We start from the raw sequence: 20,546 nt of genomic DNA, 5'->3' as shown, positions 1-20,546 counted from the left end.
CGGGCAGTGTGTATGAGCCATAACGTGTTGACTACACTACACTACACTAATAAGGACACATAATAATAACTAATAACCCATCCGTTACTACATGTGTAGTCAACTCCCGCAATTTGCTTCTTCCCATAGTGCGAGGCAAAGTAACTCTGGGATGAACGTTACTGGTAGATCGTGATCTACCTTTTGGGCACCGCTTAACTCAACCTTTTTTGTCCCAGGGCACACTTTTCATAGCCTAAAAATCTCAGGGCACACCTAGATATACGGTTTGTGTACACTGTATATATACCGGTGTGTATATATAGTAAATATATATATTATATATATATAATATATATATATATATATATATATAAATATATATACATATAGAATATTAGTGGTCCATGACATGAAAATGTTTGAGAACCACTGCTGTAAAACAACATTGGACAATGATGTTTGACAGTCAGCAATATTGTTGCTTATTCTAGAATCTAGATTTATTTTCTGACTTGATCTGGCCTGTTAACATTTTCATAGACCTGGTTGCTTGTTTCCCTCTCAGTCAATGTGGCAACCCTGGTCAATGCCGTGTTGACTGTTCTGTATGATGATTTAGCTTAGCACACAACAGCTAGGAGGATGCAGCAGGCTGATGCCGTCATGTTTAACAGTATTTTGCGCAATTTATGTCCCCGAATTTATGGATATGAACTTATGGCTCCATCGCTGCCTCTTTCTTTAGTAGAAGTAGAAATGTAACGTGTTGCTGACTGTTTACGGTACCTCCCTCTCACACGCGCGCGCACACACACACACACACACACACACACAGCTGATGTCCTCTCCCACCGACGTCAGCTGTTCATTTATCTCCTTATTCATACACGCTTTGAGCTGAGAGAAGCTATAAAGCGCCTTTTAAATATGACAATGCTGTGTATATATATCAGCTGCACAGTTCAGGCAAGTGTCTGTGGCATATGTAACTTTAACAAAATAGTGTGGGACACGGGGTAGTGTGTGTGTGTGTGTGTGTGTGTGTGTGCGTGCAATCAGAAGTACTGGCAGTAGCGAAATAACAAACGTGATCTGTCTAATCGTAGTAGTTAGGTACAAACCAAGTAGTTTCTAAGAACAATGTTAACGTAACTAAGACATTCGCTGAGCGACCTATATTTTAAATGCAGAGATTTAGAAGGAATAAGCGAAATGGTGAGGCGACTATAGGTAAGGTTTCTCTGCGGAGTGCGGAGATCCATAGGGGAGATCACATTACAGCAGCCAAAGAGGGAGGGGCTGAGAGCTTTATGGGCACATCTTTTCATTGGCTAGTGGCACATCTTTTCATTGGCTATGCGCACATCTTTTTCGCACGTGACAACTTTAGACTTGTTAATATAGATATATATTTACTATATATATACACACCGGTATATATACAGTGTACACAAACCGTATATCTAGGTGTGCCCCGAGATTTTTAGGCTATGAAAAGTGTGCCCTGGGACAAAAAAGGTTGAGTTAAGCGGTGCCCAAAAGGTAGATCACGATCTCGGCCAGCGCCAAAAATGCTCCCCGACAGCATAATCGGAGCAAATACCGGGCAGTGTGTATGAGCCATAACGTGTTGACTACACTACACTACACTAATAAGGACACATAATAATAACTAATAACCCATCCGTTACTACATGTGGAGTCAACTCCCGCAATTTCCTTCTTCCCATAGTGCGCAGCAAAGTAACTCTGGGATGAGCGTCCGCGAAATTCTAGTATATATATACGTGTGTGTGTGTGTGTGTGTGTGTGTGTGTGTGTGTGTGTGTGTGTGTGTGTGTGTGTGTGTGTGTGTGTGTGTGTGTGTGTGTGTGTGTGTGTGTGTGTGTGTGTGTGTGTGTGTGTGTGTGTGTGTGTGTAAGTTTATATATAGATATATATATAGATAGATAGCAGATAAAAATGCACAAGCACAAACTAAATGCTCAGCATCTGAGGTTTCCAAAAATGCAGCACTCCCTGCACTCACATCTGGCCTCTTTCACTCTTATTCACATTATTTTGTAATCACTACCTCTGACCCTCACACCTCTGTCATCTGACCAGCTTGGCGCTGACCCTACCCTCCACAGGCGCTCACACACACACACTGAACGCACACACATTGTCACTGTCGGGTCGAGACTTTGTCCAAAATTTGGAAAATGGAAAAAATAACCTTGTAACCATGTAATCACAATATTTTGTTAATGCTTTTCATTGGTTCAATATTTAATATTATATTAAATAAAACTCACAGGCACACTTAACATTCTTTTTTACGATATACAAGCTCACAAGGTGGAAACGTTGTTAGCTTGTAGATCTGCTACTTTTACGTGACACTGTAGAAGGGTAAGCATTTACATAAAAGCATAAAAAGTTTAAATATGGAGATACTAGGTTTATGCCCGACAGCAATGATATCCACATGCACCCGAAAGATGGTGAACTGCCTGGACAGAGCGAAAGCCAGAGGAAACTCTGGTGGAGGCCCGCAGTGGTCCTGACGTGGGTATAGGTGGTGAAAGACTAATCGAACCATCTAGTAGCTGGTTCCCTCCGAAGCTATACACTCCCATTGACCTACGTCCAAAATTCCTCATGCCTCCATTGAGCTACAGTAGGAGACAGCAGTGTGCAATGCATGCACTCCTGTCGCCTGAGTCTGTACACATGCATGCATGTGTATGCGACTATCATTGCATTTGGACAGTACCTGTGCTCTACTGTGATGTGCTGTGTTGCGCAAGTGCAACAGGTTCTTGTGTGCTGCCCATTGCAAGCTAGGCTGGGCATTAGTCTATGAGCGTATTAGCTTTTTATAGATCCGGGGGACTCACTTCCGGAGACCTAGTCTAAGCCTCAATGCCCAGCAACAGCCAACAGAGCCTGGCCATCGAGGAAGAGCTATTCTAGTGCTTTGGTCCGGTGGCAATGCCAGGGTGCACACCAGCTACTGTACTCAATGTGTACACACACACACACACACACACACACACACACACACACACACACACACACACACACAGATTTATACTTGTCTGTGTTGCACACCGAAAATCATGAATGCTCAACACTTATGAGCTCAATATGCATGCATGCACACACATACACAGAAACAATATCTTCCGCGGCTCTCTTTGTCCAGGTGGTTTGTGCACTTCACTATTGCTAATGATAGCTGGGTTCAGTCTTAAAGCACTCCACACTCCCGCTGCCTCATTAAGGGTGGAAGACAGCCAAACAAGCTCCTCTTCACTTTGCATAAATTAGTCCCAGATGCCATGTATCACTGCCAGAGGATGAACTCTCACACCTACTGTATATACAGTACACATGCACAGTTGCACACACACACACACACACGCCTCCATCCTGCCCTCCCCGTTGTCCTGTTCACTTATCACTCAGCGTTTTGAACGGGACAGGGATCTACGTTTAAACGCTTTTTCGACGTAGATCAGACACACCAGTGAATATTCATTGCACACAAGGATGCAGCGCACACCACCGACACATTTTCACTGTCACAACATAACAACCCTGGTAGCCGTCTCACCATTTCTTTGTAACTTTATTTATGCCACCATATTTTACTGTTCTCTTTCACTCTAATCTGTGTGTGTGTGTGTGTGTGTGTGTGTGTGTGTGTGTGTGTGTGTGTGTGTGTGTGTGTGTGTGTGTGTGTGTGTGTGTGTGTGTGTGTGTGTGTGTGTGTGTGTGTGTGTGTGTGTGTGTGTGTGTGTGTGTGTGTGTGTGTGTGTGTGTGTGTGTGTGTGTGTGTGTGTGTGCGTGCGTGTGCGTGTCATTTCAGAGAGAAAATTGCAGATCAAGCCAAGGCTTTAGTTCTACAACGTCGGAAGCTGTAAGGTTTGAGGTTCCGGAGACGCTTTACTTTGGAGTTACTCTGTCGCCTTCCCTCAAAATGGTAAAACTCAGGGTCTGAAGATAAGAATCGTAAATCTCTTTCACATAATGCACTCTGTTTTCAGTTCACACTTTTAATCGATACATGTTTTTTGTGAATGTTTTTAACACTGCCAATAAAATGTCGACTGTATGAGAGTTGTCCGTGTTTATATTTTGTGTGTATTTTCGGCTCCTCTGAACAAGGGGCTGACGGGTACCGTATAGTGCCAACGTGTTTATAGGGAGTATGTGTGTTTCTGTTTTGGGCACGGTGGTATCACTGTGCATCTGTGCATGTTTCTGAGACTCCCCATGGGAGCAGGACTGTAGGTCTGCAAGGTGGTGACAGGACCAGCAGTTCCCCTTTGGTTCTGGTCCGAGATGGGGGACACATGAGCGTGCGATGACCTCACCGTCACCACCCAGCTGGGTGTGAGCGTGTGCACACAGACAAGAGCAACAGGGAAGGACTGTCACTCTTGTCCCTTGAAAGCTATTTAGATGACAGCATAGTTCACTCATTATCTGCATTCCTCTTTCGCTCTTCTCCGCTTCTCTCTCTTTTGAGGCTCGATTTGTCTCCCTCCATGCATGTGCATTTGTACCTCCCTCCCTCTTCTCTGCCTCCTTGTGTGATTCATGTAATTAGTGTGTATGTGTGGCAGTGGAGAGAGTGGCACAGAGAGGATGCTGGGACATTTAATTCATCCATTACCTGCCCGCAGTCAGAGTGTGTAGTCCCCGATAATAAAACGATTAATACCATGTGTGTCAATGTGTGCGTCTTTCAGTATGCATGTGTGCGAGTGTGGGACCCTGATATTTGGACCATTAATATGCAATTTAACCGAGGCGTCGTCGCGGTGACAAATGAGCTACGCGTGGCCTTGGGGAGCGTGTTTCTCCTGCGGCGCTCATGGCAACACGACACATTAATACATGGCAGGCTCACATACACACCCACAGACCTGCCACCGTGTTAACAAGATAAGGACCCCCAGCAGATGCAAGAGACGGCCGTGTGGGGGTGGGGGTGGGGAGGACTGTGGGCATCGAAGGCAGAATGTAGAAAAATCTATTGGGATCTCTAGAACAACATTGAAATTATTGGACGTGTGTGTGTGTGTGCGTGCGTGCGATGTGCACAGGGCACAACTATTCCACTCTATTCTGTCCTGCACGTCTATTGACAGCAGCGAGAGAGATGGAGGGCTCGACATGTTTCTCAGAAAAGGTAGAAGACAGGGAGCCATCACTCTTCTCTTCTCTTTTCCCCTCACTTTTCCCCTCTTCCTCACCCTCGCCCCCCCACCCTCCCCCTCTCCCCTGTGCTGAAGACGTAAGTGCCTTAGACAGATGTCTGCTGCCTCTTGTCTAAAACGCTCAACGCGAGCTGCTGAGCTCGGCAAACTCTAATTAAGATCAATATTTCAATTTTTTGTAAAAGCGCACAAGACGGAGTGGAGAAGACATGGAGAGAAATCATCTGTTCACAGAGACACGGTGAGACAAAAAAAGGAAGGTCCACTGTGATTCTACGCTCACTGCGTCCGTGTGTGTTTGTGTCTTCATTATTCTGCCCATATTAAATACAAGAAAACCAAACTAATTATAAGCACATCTCTATTTCATCCGTAGAGATCACATTTTCTCAGGGAGGATTAAATATCCCAAAACCTCCCCAACGAACTAACATGCACCTCCTTGTAGTCCACATCCGTGCTGCTTTTTCAACAAACAACCAACAGCATGTGGTCAAATTCCTAATTGTCAGAGTAAGCCTTGCTGTTACCTTTAAGGCGCGTGTGCGTGCGTGCTTACGTACGCGCGCCTGTGGGCCTGTCGTATATCCCCTTACAATTGAAGCTGATTCCTCCATAGCAGTATTACAGTAGTGACTTATACGGCAGTTACAAAACCACCGGGTCGCAGATAACCTTTGAGACACCTCCTGGAATCAGAGGAGGGCTTTGGTTTGGACTGGGGGGCCACGGCGTGGGGGCCCCCGGCTCAAAGCCCACCGTCTACCCCCCCTCTCATTTGCTGATGTCCATTTTGCTTAAATCGGTAGAAGTGCACCAGCAGCGAGCTCCCAATATGCAAAGGCACAATGAAAACCCTGACTTCAAAAATTTATGTCTCAAGCCCTCGGCCACAGAGACACTCCCCTCTCACTGACAATGAAAGGACCACAGCAGATCTTCTTATGTGGCATTTGAATGCAGACTGCTTAGCTTGGCTTTTAGCTCCTGCTTATTTGATAAAAAACCTCTGTTAATGACTTAGCAGGCACCTAAACTTCAAATACCTTGATATGATTTCCATCCTGCTCATCTCCTATCCGCCTTTTCATCCTCGCCAGCACATTTGAGCCAGGGAGGGCGCGTATTTCACTGACAGCTCGGACAGGAAGTTATAAGCACTTGCTGTCCGTGTCTGACCAAGTTAAACTTACTGCCACCTGCTTTTCATGAAGATGGGCCCCATTTCGCCGATATATATCACAGATATAATTTGTAAGGTTGATGGCACACTTGGGTCTCGTGCGTCTTGGGGGGTGGGGGGGAGGAGGGCAGCGCAGGTCAGCAGCAGCAGAATCTCTGCACTGTAAAATTATACTACAAGACTGTACAAATTGAACCAAATGTACCGGTATACGTGCCCATATGGTTCCATTTGCACACTTCTTGGAGTCAAATGAGCACTGAGGATTTTACTGTGTGTACAAAAGCACGTACTCCCCCCAAGACACTTATCAGTGATGTCCTGCTCAGCCTTTTCCGCTGTGGGTCACTTTACCTCGTATGCCTCCAGACCAAGACGTACTGTGTGTCCACGAAGGGGGCGCACAGGGCGCATGGTGCGCGGGGCTTAATTATATGTCGATCTGCGGAGATGAGTCTGGATACAATTTGTGGTTAATTGGAAATGAAAATCCTAGCCAATCATAATTAACCCGCGGAAATTCGGATTGATTTTTGGCAGTGGGGTGCGTGGCCCCGAATCAATCAATCACTGGTGGATTTGGAAAAGGCCCTTGCCTTGTCAGTCCGGGTGTCAGTCCGCCTTAAACTCCATATATCTAAAAGCAGCACATTCTTAACGCATATTGCCAATAAAAGCAAATTAACTTGCCGATTAGGAAAAGCCTTATGATATAACCAAATGGACTTGACAAAAGCAGAGGGAAATCGATTAGTTTGGGACTGTATAGGCCGCCTATAGCTGCTAAAATCTGTCAATATTGTAGACTATATTTTTTATGATGTATATTGCCTAAAAGCGGTGTAGCCTGAAATATGTTGCTTGCTTTTGTGACATGACTGGAGTATTTTAATTAGCTATCAATTGGCCTATAAAATGCAATACAGACGAAGCGAGTTCAGACCGAGCCTCATGCAGTTTTTCAAAGCAGTTGCATGCCGTGCTTTCGAAACGGCGGCGTATAGAAGTTTACCAAGTAAACATTTTCTCAGAGAAAGTACCCAATCGAGATCATGTTTCTCTGCACAGTCTGCAGCGCGTTCCAGCCTGCATGCATGCATGCATGTATGCACGCTGCCTCCTCCGTCCCTGCAATTGCATGTAGTCAGTCACTAGAGGGTGGATATGCACCTGTTCTGTTCTGTTCTGGTCCCCCGTGCTGCAGGCAGGCAGCCCCCTGCTCTGCTGACAAACCCTCTGTGTTCCTTTAACTCCAAGAGTGTGGTGTGGAACTTGGAACCAAAGACCTTCGGTCCCATTTGTACGCTCTTGGAGTTAAACGAACACTAATGATTTTAATGTAACTCTGTAAAGGGTTCACTCTGTTCAATTTGTACTGTGGGTTAAATTAACACCCAGGATTTGCACGGTGTTGGACAGCATGCAAATGCGCCGCTTGCCATCTCCTCCCCATTGGCCCGTCGAACCTCTGGGTGGGAGGGTCGTGAGAAACGCCGTCTTTATAAAGTGCACATTGCCTTTCCCAGCGCCTCAGTGACACTGCGTGGCCGCGCAGCAAAGCTTTAAAGTCAACGTTTTCTCTCTGGCCCCCATGCATACAAACTATTAAGTGGAATTTATCACCTCTCCATATAAACGTTAGCCTATGCACTGCACATAGGCACGCAAAGTCAACAACGCGCCCCCGGTGAGCGAGGAGGGGGGGATCGGATCGTCGCGACCGGACCCGTGAGTAGACACCGCTGCTTGCGCACAGATCTGGACACGGGACCATTCTCTCCGGTCCCTCCGCGGAAGGACGTATATTTTACTTATCTGCATCCTTATGTATATGAACTTTTAAAACAGAGCACTGTATGCCATTCCATTTCGGATTCAACGCTTAAAATCGGGGACTTTGGCACATCTTTACGCATGCACGCGTTGCCTGAAAACAGTGCAGTGGTTTCCAGCTCGTCGCGTTGAAAGTTTTTAAATCCCCGGTGCCGTGCAGTCAGATCTTGGCGCTGCAGTAACTTCAGCCTGCTCCCTGGGACTGTATATGAGCGACTTGTAAACAGTGAGACACTGGAAAATAACACTGACGACAAGAGGGAGGGCGAAGAGGCAAGCCAGCGAATCTTTCATCTCCCTTTGACCAACCAACCTCCAGGCGCACAGTAAATCACTGGAGGCGAATCGACGCAGAGGTGAAGCGAGGACAAGACAGGTTGGTGGCTCCAAATTCACCAGGCTCCAGTTACAGCCGGCCCGGCCGCCCGTGGTATTAAAGCGTGCATTTGACCTGGGAGAAGTTGTCAACAAGAGGAGCGCACGGAGGCAAACTGGCAGGTGTACAAGTTCATTTACATGCATACGTAAATTCACGCCGCTATATATAGAAGTTGTTTTAAGGACTAGCAGCCCTAACAAAAGTTTTCTCCTCCCGCCCTCCCACCACCAGTCCCGCAGCTGAGCGCACCGGGCGTGTGCGCGTGTCTAAATATACACCGTAGGCTACAGTCGATCGTTCCCCTTCGCAATCTGAATCCGACGACTGCCCGCCGTCGGTTTGGCTGCTGTGAGAGCGGGAGTCGTCGCATGGACTGACATGGCCACCGACCTCGCCATGAGCGCCGAGCTGCCCAACAGCCCCTTGGCCATCGAGTACGTCAACGACTTCGACCTGATGAAGTTCGAGGTGAAGAAAGAGCCACCGGAGGCCGACCGCTACTGTCACCGTCTCCCGCCCGGCTCCCTCTCCTCCACCCCCATCAGCACGCCCTGCTCCTCCGTGCCTTCCTCGCCGAGCTTCTGCGCGCCCAGCCCCGGCGGCCAGCCCGGACAGAACATGTCCAACGGTGTGGGCAATAACAACGGCGGCGGCAACAACAATCAGAACGCTGCGGGGAAGCCACAGCTCGAGGACCTGTACTGGATCCCCAGCTATCAGCACCACATCAACCCTGAGGCGCTCAACCTGACCCCCGAGGACGCCGTGGAGGCCCTCATCGGCAACGCCCACCACCACCATCACCATCACCAGGCCTACGAGGGCTTCCGCGGGCAGCAGTACGTGGGCGAGGACCTGTCCGCGGCCTCGGGGGCCCACCACCACCAGGCCCACCACCACCACCACCACGGCCACCACGCCCGCCTGGAGGACCGCTTCTCGGACGACCAGCTGGTCAGCATGACGGTGCGGGAGCTCAACCGGCAGCTGCGCGGCTTCAGCAAGGAGGAGGTGATCCGCCTCAAGCAGAAGCGGCGCACGCTAAAGAACCGCGGCTACGCGCAGTCCTGCCGCTACAAGCGCGTGCAGCAGCGGCACATGCTGGAGAGTGAGAAGTGCACGCTGCAGTCGCAGGTGGAGCAGCTGAAGCAGGACGTGGCGCGTCTCGCCAAGGAGCGGGACCTTTACAAGGAGAAGTACGAGAAGCTGGCCAGCCGGACCTACAGCGGCGGCGGGCCGGCGGGGGGCCGGGGGGATCCGTCCGCCACGGGCCACGGGAAGCAGGCCAACACACAGGACTTCTTCATGTGAGACTGAGTTTGTACAGCAAAGACTGATATCTATCCCGACCCACCCACCGCCCCCTCAAATGTCCCTTTGATTGAACTAGTATTTATATTTTCTCAGTTTGCATTTTGTTTACAGTTATTACTTTGACAAAAAAGACTATATTGTATATTTAAAAACTCAGAATTGAAACGATGCTTCATGGTCTAAACAAAATAAGCATTAGTGTGTGCGCACATAGGTAATCGTTGTGCGCATGGTGAGTCTTAAAGATGTTTGGATGAATCTGTAGCCTACACAACGACCTCTGATCTGGACATGGGATCACTTATAGCCTGCAGGCTACTTTGTCAAATATAGATAAATAAAACAATTTATCTGATTCAACAGAACAAGGAAACTGGTCGAAAACCGAAGTCTTACTAAACTTAGCCGATCTGATCAGAAAGGTTTTTTTTGTTTTTTTTGTTTTTTTGTCTTAAAAAAATGGAGATGAATGCATTTTTATTTTGTCAGATTGGACTGCACAAACAAGGAATTCACGAGCAGACACGGGGGAGAAGCAATATCCCACACATCCTCTCTCTCTGTCTCTAGCTCTCTCTCTCTCCGCTCCAGAAAAAACCCTCTTTCACCGGACTGTTTTGGGCGGAAAGACGGTTCTGCCTGTGACGCGGAGAAGGAAGCCCCCCCCCATCCCCCCATCCCTGTTAGCAACCCCTGCATGCAGGACATGCATTGGTATACCAGCCCCAAAAACCTGTCATCTCCTCAAAGCCCTGACATTGGAAAGCATGGCCCATGGTTCTCTTCTCTCTCTCTTAAATGCATCACCTCAATCTCCATCTCCTCTCTCTGCCATCAGTAAGGCCTGGGTATGCAACCCCCCCCCCCCACACACACCCCCACCATATATCCACCAGAGGTACGAGGACTGCAGACAAGCGCGAATCGACAAAGCAATCTGCTATTTAGCCTATACATAGAAAATGGATGCGTCTTACAGCTATTTTCAATCAATTTTTTCTATTGTTTTAACAAAACAAAAAAAGAGAAACGACAAAAAGAGATTAACTGAGCCAGATTTTAGACTTTATTTATTTCCACCTGTACATATGTGTAGAGAACAGTTACTGTGTTATTTTATCTTCTCTTTTTAAGAAAAAAATAAAATACAATCGCCTTTGTTGCTTGATCAGAACGTCTTAATACAATGTTTGTATGTTACAGCATGCAAATAGTCTAACGGTATCCTCTTTTTACTGAACATGTGTAATGTCAGAGGTAAGCCTATAACTGCACTAAGAAGAGATCGAAATTGGGCGAACATTTTTTTTTTGTACTGATAGGACATTTGGCTTTGATCTGTACATTTAATGAGGTATAAATCCATGACTTAAATAAATAGGACAACTACTGCATTCGCTGCTAAATCTCTATGCACCAACCTCATTTAAAACTAACTTGGATATACTTGTTTTTCTTCCATTGTTTTTTCTTTTACCTATAGCCAACCATGTCTGAGCCTATATAGGTCTTCTATCTGATAGGAGGATGCTTGGTTATTGATAACATTAACAATGAGACTGTCTCTGATAGCGCTTATTATGTCTTGGAATAACTCCAATAATGCATATTTCTGACGAGAAAAACCCCCAACCCTGGTTCGTGTGTTATCCGCTGCAGCCTAGATATATATATGTGCAATATTGTGCAGAAGTGTGCAGATGCTCATTCATGCCTATATAATTAGCTACCTGTTGTTGGACGGCAACCTGTGCAGGAATGGAATACTGATATTATTTAGAAGACACGTTGGTTTAAAATTATAGGTCATCAAATGAGGGAATTCGTTTTCAATTTAACCTGGTCATGCTGTGGGCTATACCTACATTAATTTGAATAGATCATATTAATTTCAGAGCCTTGACTCCTAATATTTTAATAAAATGTTAATATATATAATTATATATATATATATAATCCCAAATTAGGCCTATTTGAAGACTAGTGAATTTAAACGTTGACCTTGTCAATCATCTGTCAATCAAGCCATTAACTTCGGTGCTATTCAACAACATTATATACCGGCTAACATTCATTTCCTTATCAATTTTATTATTTTTGTTTCGGATTCATTCTAAAATGCAGGCATTTCTTAATTCTCACGGTATAAATACAAAGACTTGGCGTGATGGCGAGGGGACTTCTGCACAGTGCTGTTTATGTATATCTGTACATATAATTTCTATATTTATTCGAGGAACATGTCCTATGCCGTGTCAACGATGTTCGAACGTGTCAACAAAGTGAAAACATACAAATGTTTAAAATGGAATGTTGTTGAGAATCTTGTTTTCATAATGTTTAATAAAAAGTTCTGTCCAAAATATATCCTTCTGTTCCCGTCAATTCGTTTATGAACGGTGAATTATCATGGCAGCACACCTGGTCTATAGAGCCTAATTTACGATTAGACTAATACGTTTCAATCAGCAATAAATATCTAGTGATTGACAATATATTTAACATTTCTATCGACTTATTTTTTCCCCCTAAGCAGTTGAATATTCTCTTACCTTAAAGATGTTACACTATTGTAATTATAGGCTACTTATTACGTTGAAGCCCTAATCAAAAATAATTAATTTGCTTTCGCTAGCCTAACCCGCAAAATACCCGCAATTAGTCTGTCCTATAAGGCCGTATGAAAAATCAAGATGAAGGAGTTTGATTAAGTGTATATTCCTCTCCAAAGCTAATTTAAACTAAATTAATTTGGAGATTCGATCTGTTTCACTTTCACAAATATTGTATTTGGTATTTGATTTAAGCATGCAGAGCATCGCCCTAATTGTGATTAATTCCACCTGCGAATTAGCCTCGGTCCCAGGCTTACTTATCTGCGAAAAGAAGCCTGCGAATGCACTATTGGCAGCATCAGAAATTCGGAAAAATGTTATGTGAAACATATAGTCTTTATACGTTATTATAATTTGTCAAATAATTATGTATTGGTTATGAAACACGGTGCATGGGGAAAAAGGGTTTTATTTTGTTTTGTAATTTCGCTTATTTAACTGAAACTCCTTCTGATATTTTCTATGCAGCAGACAGCTGTCTTGACTGTCTCTGCTAATGTCTTTGATCAAAGAGGTGACGACGGAAGAAGGCTGTTTGTTTGGATGTGTGTTATAATGGCTACATTAGTCTAAATGGCGGTAGGCGGCTGTCCGATATAGGCTGGAGGATGGAGCGGGAACGGGGAGGCTGCGGAGGTTGTTCTGGTATCTGGTAACATCAGTGGACCAATTTGTCTCCCCGTGCAAAGTGCCGCTGCATCATGCATGCATGCCATGGTGGGCCCCGACTCCCCCGAGCCTCTCTCTCTCTCCCCCTCTCTTCCCTCATCATCTGGCCCCGCATGCAGCCGTCAGTCAGCGGGCCTCCATCTGCAGCAACACTCGGCACGTCAAGCCGCCGATGGATGGATGGTTCTCTGAGGAGCATGTGGGTTTTTTTATACGGCTGAGAACCAGGCTCTGCACCGTGGACTGGAGTGGAGAGAGTCGTGTGTCTGCCTGCCACCCTCAAAGACGACAAGGTAGGAAATACTCTCTCTCTCGCTCGCGCACGCACACACACACACACACACACACACACACACACACACACACACACACACACACACACACACACACACACACACACACACACACACACACACACACTAAAAGAACATGTGAGGTGTGTGTGTGTGTGTGTGTGTGTGTGTGTGTGTGTGTGTGTGTGTGTGTGTGTGTGTGTGTGTGTGTGTGTGTGTGTGTGTGTGAGCCCTGTTTGCTGTGGTATGTGTATACTCGGTCACTCAGAGACGCATTAAGTGGTCTCTCCTCTCATGGTATAAGAGCAGTGATGGTTGAGACAGATGTCAGCTCATGTTGGGGCTGATGGGACATCCTTCCACTTCCATGCCCAGCGGGTGGGTGACATAAAACACATCACAGAATATCGCTTAATTTATGAGTAAGTATAAATCGGGCTCATGTGTGTGCCTGTCTGACTGTACATGGAATGCAACTTGATAGCGTCATCACACACATAGTACATACATAGTGCATGTGTGTGACAATGTGTCTGCCTATAGTTGACCATGTAGTTCAGTGGTTCTCAATCTTTTCAGCCCGCAGCCCCCCAAAATAATCCTATTTGAACTGGAGACCATGCAGCCCCCCCCCCTCCTACCTGATAAGCACTTGGAATGTAGGCATTACATTTAGTTAGACTTGGTTCCACCACAGAGAAATAATTTGAAAATATAGCAGATTTTTTGATTGGCTATTTTCCCAATTATACTTAATTGTATTATTGTTAATGTGGCCAGTGTTTCACCAGTTTTTTTATAGTATATAGTTTGTTAATTACTTTTGATGGAATAATGGTCTTTTTCTTTTCGTTTCTTTTCTTTTTTCTCTTTTTTATTTTAGGTATAGGCTATTAAGAATGTCACTTCAAAAAAGAAAATTGTCACTTCACTGTTATATAGGCTAGGATAGGGACCCCCCCCCCCCCCCCCATGGCCCTAGACTATGGTCAGCTCCTTGTTTTCCTGTATACACCAAACCTCTTTGCCGACAATAGCCCATAAGCTCATAACACTTAGATCGGCTATTTTCACCAAATGTTTGCCTCACGTGTCCATTATTGGGGCAGATTCTTCAATTCTGTGCCAAGGACCACCAAAATGATATGTATTGTCTGCGGACCCTCCTTCTGAAAATGCTTTGTGCCAGGGACCCCCAGAAGAGAAGATAGAAAACACAGTGATGCGCAGTGAACATAATCTGCTATTTTTGAGCACCACTGTTCTAAAGACTCTTCACAAAAATGTATAATGTTGCCTATAGCTCAAATCTAAATTGACATGGGTTAGGACCGGGCTTTCCTGGTTTTAATGGGTGAATACACGTGTGATGTGTGAATTTGTGCATGCATGCAACTTGATTTACTCTATATGTAAGTATAATGGACCCAAGTGTTACATAATACTAGAATACTACTACTTAAACTAACTCTGATCCCTTAATCATTTTACATTAGATCTTAAGAATTAAATGAATGCTCATGATTTCATTATCAGGTTGCTTTCATGCCCGTCTTATTCCTAGCAGTGTCACAGCGTTGACTAGAAGTGAAGGGAAATCAGTCTTGCATGTCTTGCATTTTGCTCTAAAGTACAAGTGTGTTGAACTTAAAATGAATTTGCTTATTTTGTGAATGCATTGAGTTCACCAGTTAAAATCTTCCCCCCTCCACCTCCTCCACCTCCTTTTACTTGCTCTCCTATACCTCCTCCTATAGCTCCCTTCTTCCTCTTCCTTTTGCTGACTCAGAGGAAATGTCGACCTACCTGGGCAGCCATCACTTCACCATGTCGGCCTACCTGGCAGCCATCACTTCACTATGTCGGCCTACCTGGCAGCCATCACTTCACCATGTCGACCTACCTGGCAGCCATCACTTCACCATGTCGACCTACCTGGCAGCCGTCACTTCACCATGTCGACCTACCTGGCAGCCATCACTTCACCATGTCGACCTACCTGGCAGCCATCACTTCACCAAGGTGCTGTATACCTAACCGCATGCATGCACGTGCACACACACACAACATCACTTCATGCCATGTCTGTATACTGGAAAGCACACACACACACACACACGCACATGCACATGCACATGCACATGCACATGCACATGCACATGCACATGCACATGCACATGCACATGCACATGCACATGCACATGCACATGCACATGCACATGCACATGCACATGCACATGCACATGCACATGCACGCACACACAACATCACTTTAGGCCATGCCATGTCTGTACTGGAAATCACATACACACACAACATCACTTCATGCCATGCACTGAAAGTTCAAGTTCAAGTTCAAGACCTAATGAGGATCAAACAGATCGAAACGTTGTCAGTATTTAAATAAAGAACGTCTTGATATTACCTATGGTGTGCGGGCTCCATCCAATCCACTGAAGTTTCTTTTAGCCCAGCACCCAACCTGTCGATGTGCGTATTCTACGTCTGCTCGTGTTACCCGTTCAAATCATAGTGAAAATAACGGTAATGGGTAATGGGTCGCACACACCAAGAATGCATTTTCGTTTTTATTCTTGCATGATGGATCGAAGAGACAAACGTTTCAGCTATCCAGACTTCATCAGTGTGTACTGAAAATCACACATACACACAGACACATGAAAATCACACATACACACAGACATCATGTCTTCTTTGGAGGCATGTTGCACAGTGAAAACATGCTCTCAATGCGTCGCGCATTGAGAGCATGTCTATTTTTGGTAATTATTTTATAGCGTTTGATGTGGTCTAACTAGCAATATGTTCTGAAGCATCTTCCAGAAAATCGGATATCTCTTATCAAAGCAAAGGTTAAAGCCTCAATCTGTGATTTCTTTAACGGAACTGGTTGACACGACAGCAGGGACAATATCACTAAAACAACATTTTACATTTTGTGTTGATCGTTTAGGAACCAGCGCTAGTGAGTGGGGAGGCCCCTTTCATGCTGTCTCACAAATCGCACCTTTTGGACTTTGGTCAAACATTTTCAGTTGTGAGATTTTATTTTGCTTTAATCCATATTCACTCACTCACTCAATGACTCACTCACTGACTGTTGTTGTTGTTGTTGTTATTGTTGTTTTTGAGGGGCGCTAGCCCCTCCTATGTTCAGCTTTGAGGGTTTGTGCATTGAATGCCATTGACAACGAATGACCAGTTTTTAGTGTTTGTGTAAACACAAACATTGTGTAAACACAAATATTGAAGACACAAATTGTGATTGGACAAAATGAGATGATGTGATGATAAGAGCGCCCCTCACTTCACACAGGTGTGATTTTCATACAGTACACATAACTGGTCCATGTAGGCATATGCATGAAGTGTGCATGCATGCACACACACACACACACACACACACACAGCGTTGGTGATTTTACACGTCAACGGTTATGTATATTATACAGCACATGTGCTTCTTTCTATAACTCAGGTTAGAGTCAATGTTATACAGAGAAACAAAACAACCCAGAACCAGCAGTCAGAGGTCTAATGAGAGAGCAGGACAAGGATGGAGGGAACAGTAAATGAGAGAGAGAGAGAGAGAGAGAGAGAGAGAGAGAGAGAGAGAGAGAGAGAGAGAGAGAGAGGATGACAGAGGATGACAGAGAGAGAGAGAGAGAGGGAGACAGAGAGAGGGAGAGAGAGACAGAGAGAGAGAGAGAGAGAGAGATGGAAGGAGGAAGAGGTGCAGTGTGTCTCTGGCGTCTGGGCTGCTTGCTGCTGCTGAGAATCCCTACAGTCAGCGTCTCTTCGGCTCAGCTTACCTACCTATACCCACACACTTTTGCACACACACTCTCTCTCTCTCTCTCTCTCTCTCTCTCTCTCTCTCTCTCTCTCTCTCTCACACACACACACACACACACACACACGCACAGTACACACATGCACACGCACTGAGTCCAGACAATCACGTTGCACGTATAGGATCTATAAGTCATGATACATTGCAGCGGCGTTTCATAAAGAACGATCATCGTTTCCACTCTCACCCTCTACACCTGTTGTGCCTGTGAGCATTCTCATGCACATTGATTTCACATGTACTGTAGGTGATAAAAAAAAGAATAGCCTAAGCCTACATTAAAAAAAACAGTTTTTATTAGGGAGTTAAAAAAATACATTAGATTTTCAATGCTTTGAATGCTCTCAACTAAATTAATATGAAGTTATACAAGGATGCTGATCTGCGTCGTTGCCCGGAGTCTAACCCCCCCCCCCCCCCCCCCTTTTCCCTCTACACCAAATATCGGAGCCAAAAACTGTCTACAAGTTCACGTGTCACAAGCTTGTAAGATCTGCTGCTTCTGATGAATGTTTGCTGGAGAATAGGGACGCTATAGGGTTCATGTGGTTAACCCATTCTGGGCAGGAACCCCTTTTGGTGTTTTACGCATTATGTTATGCTTTAGCTGTTGAAAAATAGCAGATATACAAGCTCATAGCATTGAATATATATTCTTTCAGAGCAAACGTTTTTAACTAAAATCTGGTGGGGTCCCTGGAACAACATATTTTAGATGGGGGTCAGAGGTCAAATACATAAACTTTTGGGGGTCCTTGACATGAAAATGTTTGAGAACGACATTTGTAGAATCGTCTAATACACGCTGGTACCACGGCCATGTGGTTCTGTGGTCCATTGTAGCCCTGCATTCCCACAGGACTGTTTTACATTTAAGAAGTTGTCACACACCGCACAAATAAATGGACGCTTTTTTGACAAATTGGCCCATGTGCTGCATGGAGGGGGGGGGGGTAATAATAATTATTAAGCTACTGTACAGTTGATCTCGTGATTGAGTTACTGACCCGGGGCGTGCATGGTGCACACACACACACACACACACACACACACACACACACACACACACACACACACACCAAGTCATTACTGCGGAATGGTTTCCCCAAACGGTGTCCCTGGCTCCCTAGCAGGTCCCCACCCGACCCGCCGAAGAAAGCAATTTGGCAACGAACGTGCGCTGCTGCGACCCCTGCCGCGCCTCCTTCACCGGCCGGCTCCGCACTGTCACACACACACACACACACACACACACACACACACACACACACACACACACACACACACACACACACACACACACACACATACATACACACACACACACACACACACACACACACACACACACACACATACACACGCCGCTGACATGCCGAGTGCTGAGTGGACAAATTCAAACATGCTATCACAGGAGAAAATATGCCCATATAGCAATTCTAACCCCGTCCCGCGCTTTGAAAAGTACAGTAGGCTAATACACAAACCTATACCAGCAAACAAACAAACAAATAAATGTGTTGGGATGATTTGCTGATCTTTAGTGCATGGGAGATGACGCGTGGTTTAGGAGAAATAGCTGAGCTCTCCCTGAAATTTAATGTTTAAAGCATTTTTTAAGGCTTTTTTAATAAAACTCTGAATTAACATCACATATCCTATAAAGTTAGTCAAGAGTGACAATGTTTACATATGCTAGATTAAGTCCCCCCCCCCCCCCCCCCCCACACACACACACACACACACGTGCACACATTCAAATGTTTCTGTTTATTGGCCTTTGCTTAAACTATTGTTTCATTTCTCCTTATCCCAGAACCATTTATGTTTAGGCCTACTTCCTGTTGACGGCGGTTTGAACGCCTACTGACGACCCCTCACACAGAGGTCAAGTTGTTGCTGATTTGGCCCGTCTTCTCTGCCCTGCGTCTTTCACTTCCCTGGCGTGAGTGATTCAGCATTTTCCATCAGGCTAAAACCCCACTAGGCGGAATGTGTTGCTGTGATACTAATATTTGATTTTGCGGTTAACGTGTGCGGTGCAGACCAGATGAATATGTGGAGTAATGCAGTGGAGGACTGTCCTCGGTGGCACGGGAGGGTCAATCGGCAATCAATTATTTCACTCAGCCTGGACTGCAGCCATACCACAGTCTAGCTACTCCCTGCACTGTACTGCACTGCAATGCACTGAATGCACACACACACACACACACACACACACACACACACACACACACACACACAAGCACACGCATGCACGCATGCACGCACACGCACACACACACATTGAGTGAAGTGACTGAAAGTGTATGTGTTTGTGTGTGTGTGTGTGTGTGCGGGTGCGTGTGCATGCACGCGCGCACACGTGCATGCGTGCTAGAGGAGACGGGTATTTTTTATTTAGTTATTTAAGGAACCCGAATGTTAATATCTTATGCAAGGAGAGAGTGTGTGTGTGTGTGTGTGTGTGTGTGTGTGTGTGTGTGTGTGTGTGTGTGTGTGTGTGTGTGTGTGTGTGTGTGTGTGTGTGTGTGTGTGTGTGTGTGTGTGTGTGTGTGTGTGTGTGTGTGTGTGTGTGTGTGTGTGTGTGTGTGTGTGTGTGTGCGTGCGTGCGTGCGCCTGCGTGTCCAGTACATGCATGTGACTTTGAATAGATGAACCTGGCTAACGTAATCTGTGATTCTTTGCTGCTTGCATGTTGACCACACTTTGACTTCTATGGTATCATATATAAAATGACAGCTGAGAATGTCATGTGTCCTGACCCCAAAGAGAGAGAGAGAGAGACTTTATTCCCGGACGTAAGCTAAAAGTAAAAACTAAGTCCCATTATAAATCTCATGTGAGTCGAACCTTTAGCAGAATCACCCCCAGCTGAGGAGGTGGGCATCTCCATTGTTCATGCATGTCAAGTAGGCCAGAACACAGTTGTAGTGTGTGGTTGCACACAGAGACAGAGGATCCTCTCCCTCACCCAGAACACAGTTGTAGTGTGTGGTTGCACACAGAGACAGAAGATCCTCTCCCTCACCCAGAACACAGTTGTAGTGTGTGGTTGCACACAGAGACAGAGGATCCTCTCCCTCACCCAGAACACAGTTGTAGTGTGTGGTTGCACACAGAGACAGAGGATCCTCTCCCTCACCCAGAACACAGTTGTAGTGTGTGGTTGCACACAGAGACAGAGG

General features: G+C 45.6%; 2 protein-coding genes across 2 annotated transcripts in view; both read left to right on the top strand.

The window, feature by feature from the left end:
- zc3h3 (zinc finger CCCH-type containing 3) overlaps positions 1-4,084 on the top strand; it is a 72,105-nt gene extending 68,021 nt beyond the window's left edge. The window contains exon 12 of the mRNA XM_083766888.1: positions 3,839-4,084. Coding sequence (XP_083623014.1) covers positions 3,839-3,870 — 32 coding nt within the window. The 3' untranslated portion in view covers positions 3,871-4,084. The remainder of the gene's footprint in view (positions 1-3,838) is intronic.
- Positions 4,085-7,931: 3,847 nt separating this feature from the next.
- Positions 7,932-12,257, top strand: mafaa (MAF bZIP transcription factor Aa). The gene is made up of 2 exons (XM_083766959.1): positions 7,932-8,709; positions 8,822-12,257. The coding sequence occupies exon 2, from the start codon at positions 8,969-8,971 to the stop codon at positions 9,899-9,901; it is 933 nt and encodes a 310-aa protein (XP_083623085.1). The 5' UTR covers positions 7,932-8,709; positions 8,822-8,968; the 3' UTR covers positions 9,902-12,257.
- Positions 12,258-20,546: the final 8,289 nt, after the last annotated feature.

This window comes from Protomyctophum parallelum, assembly GCF_964188405.1.
Source record: "Protomyctophum parallelum genome assembly, chromosome: 6".
Classification (NCBI taxonomy): Eukaryota; Metazoa; Chordata; class Actinopteri; order Myctophiformes; family Myctophidae; genus Protomyctophum; species Protomyctophum parallelum.
This window is presented reverse-complemented; position numbering and strand designations above follow the sequence as displayed.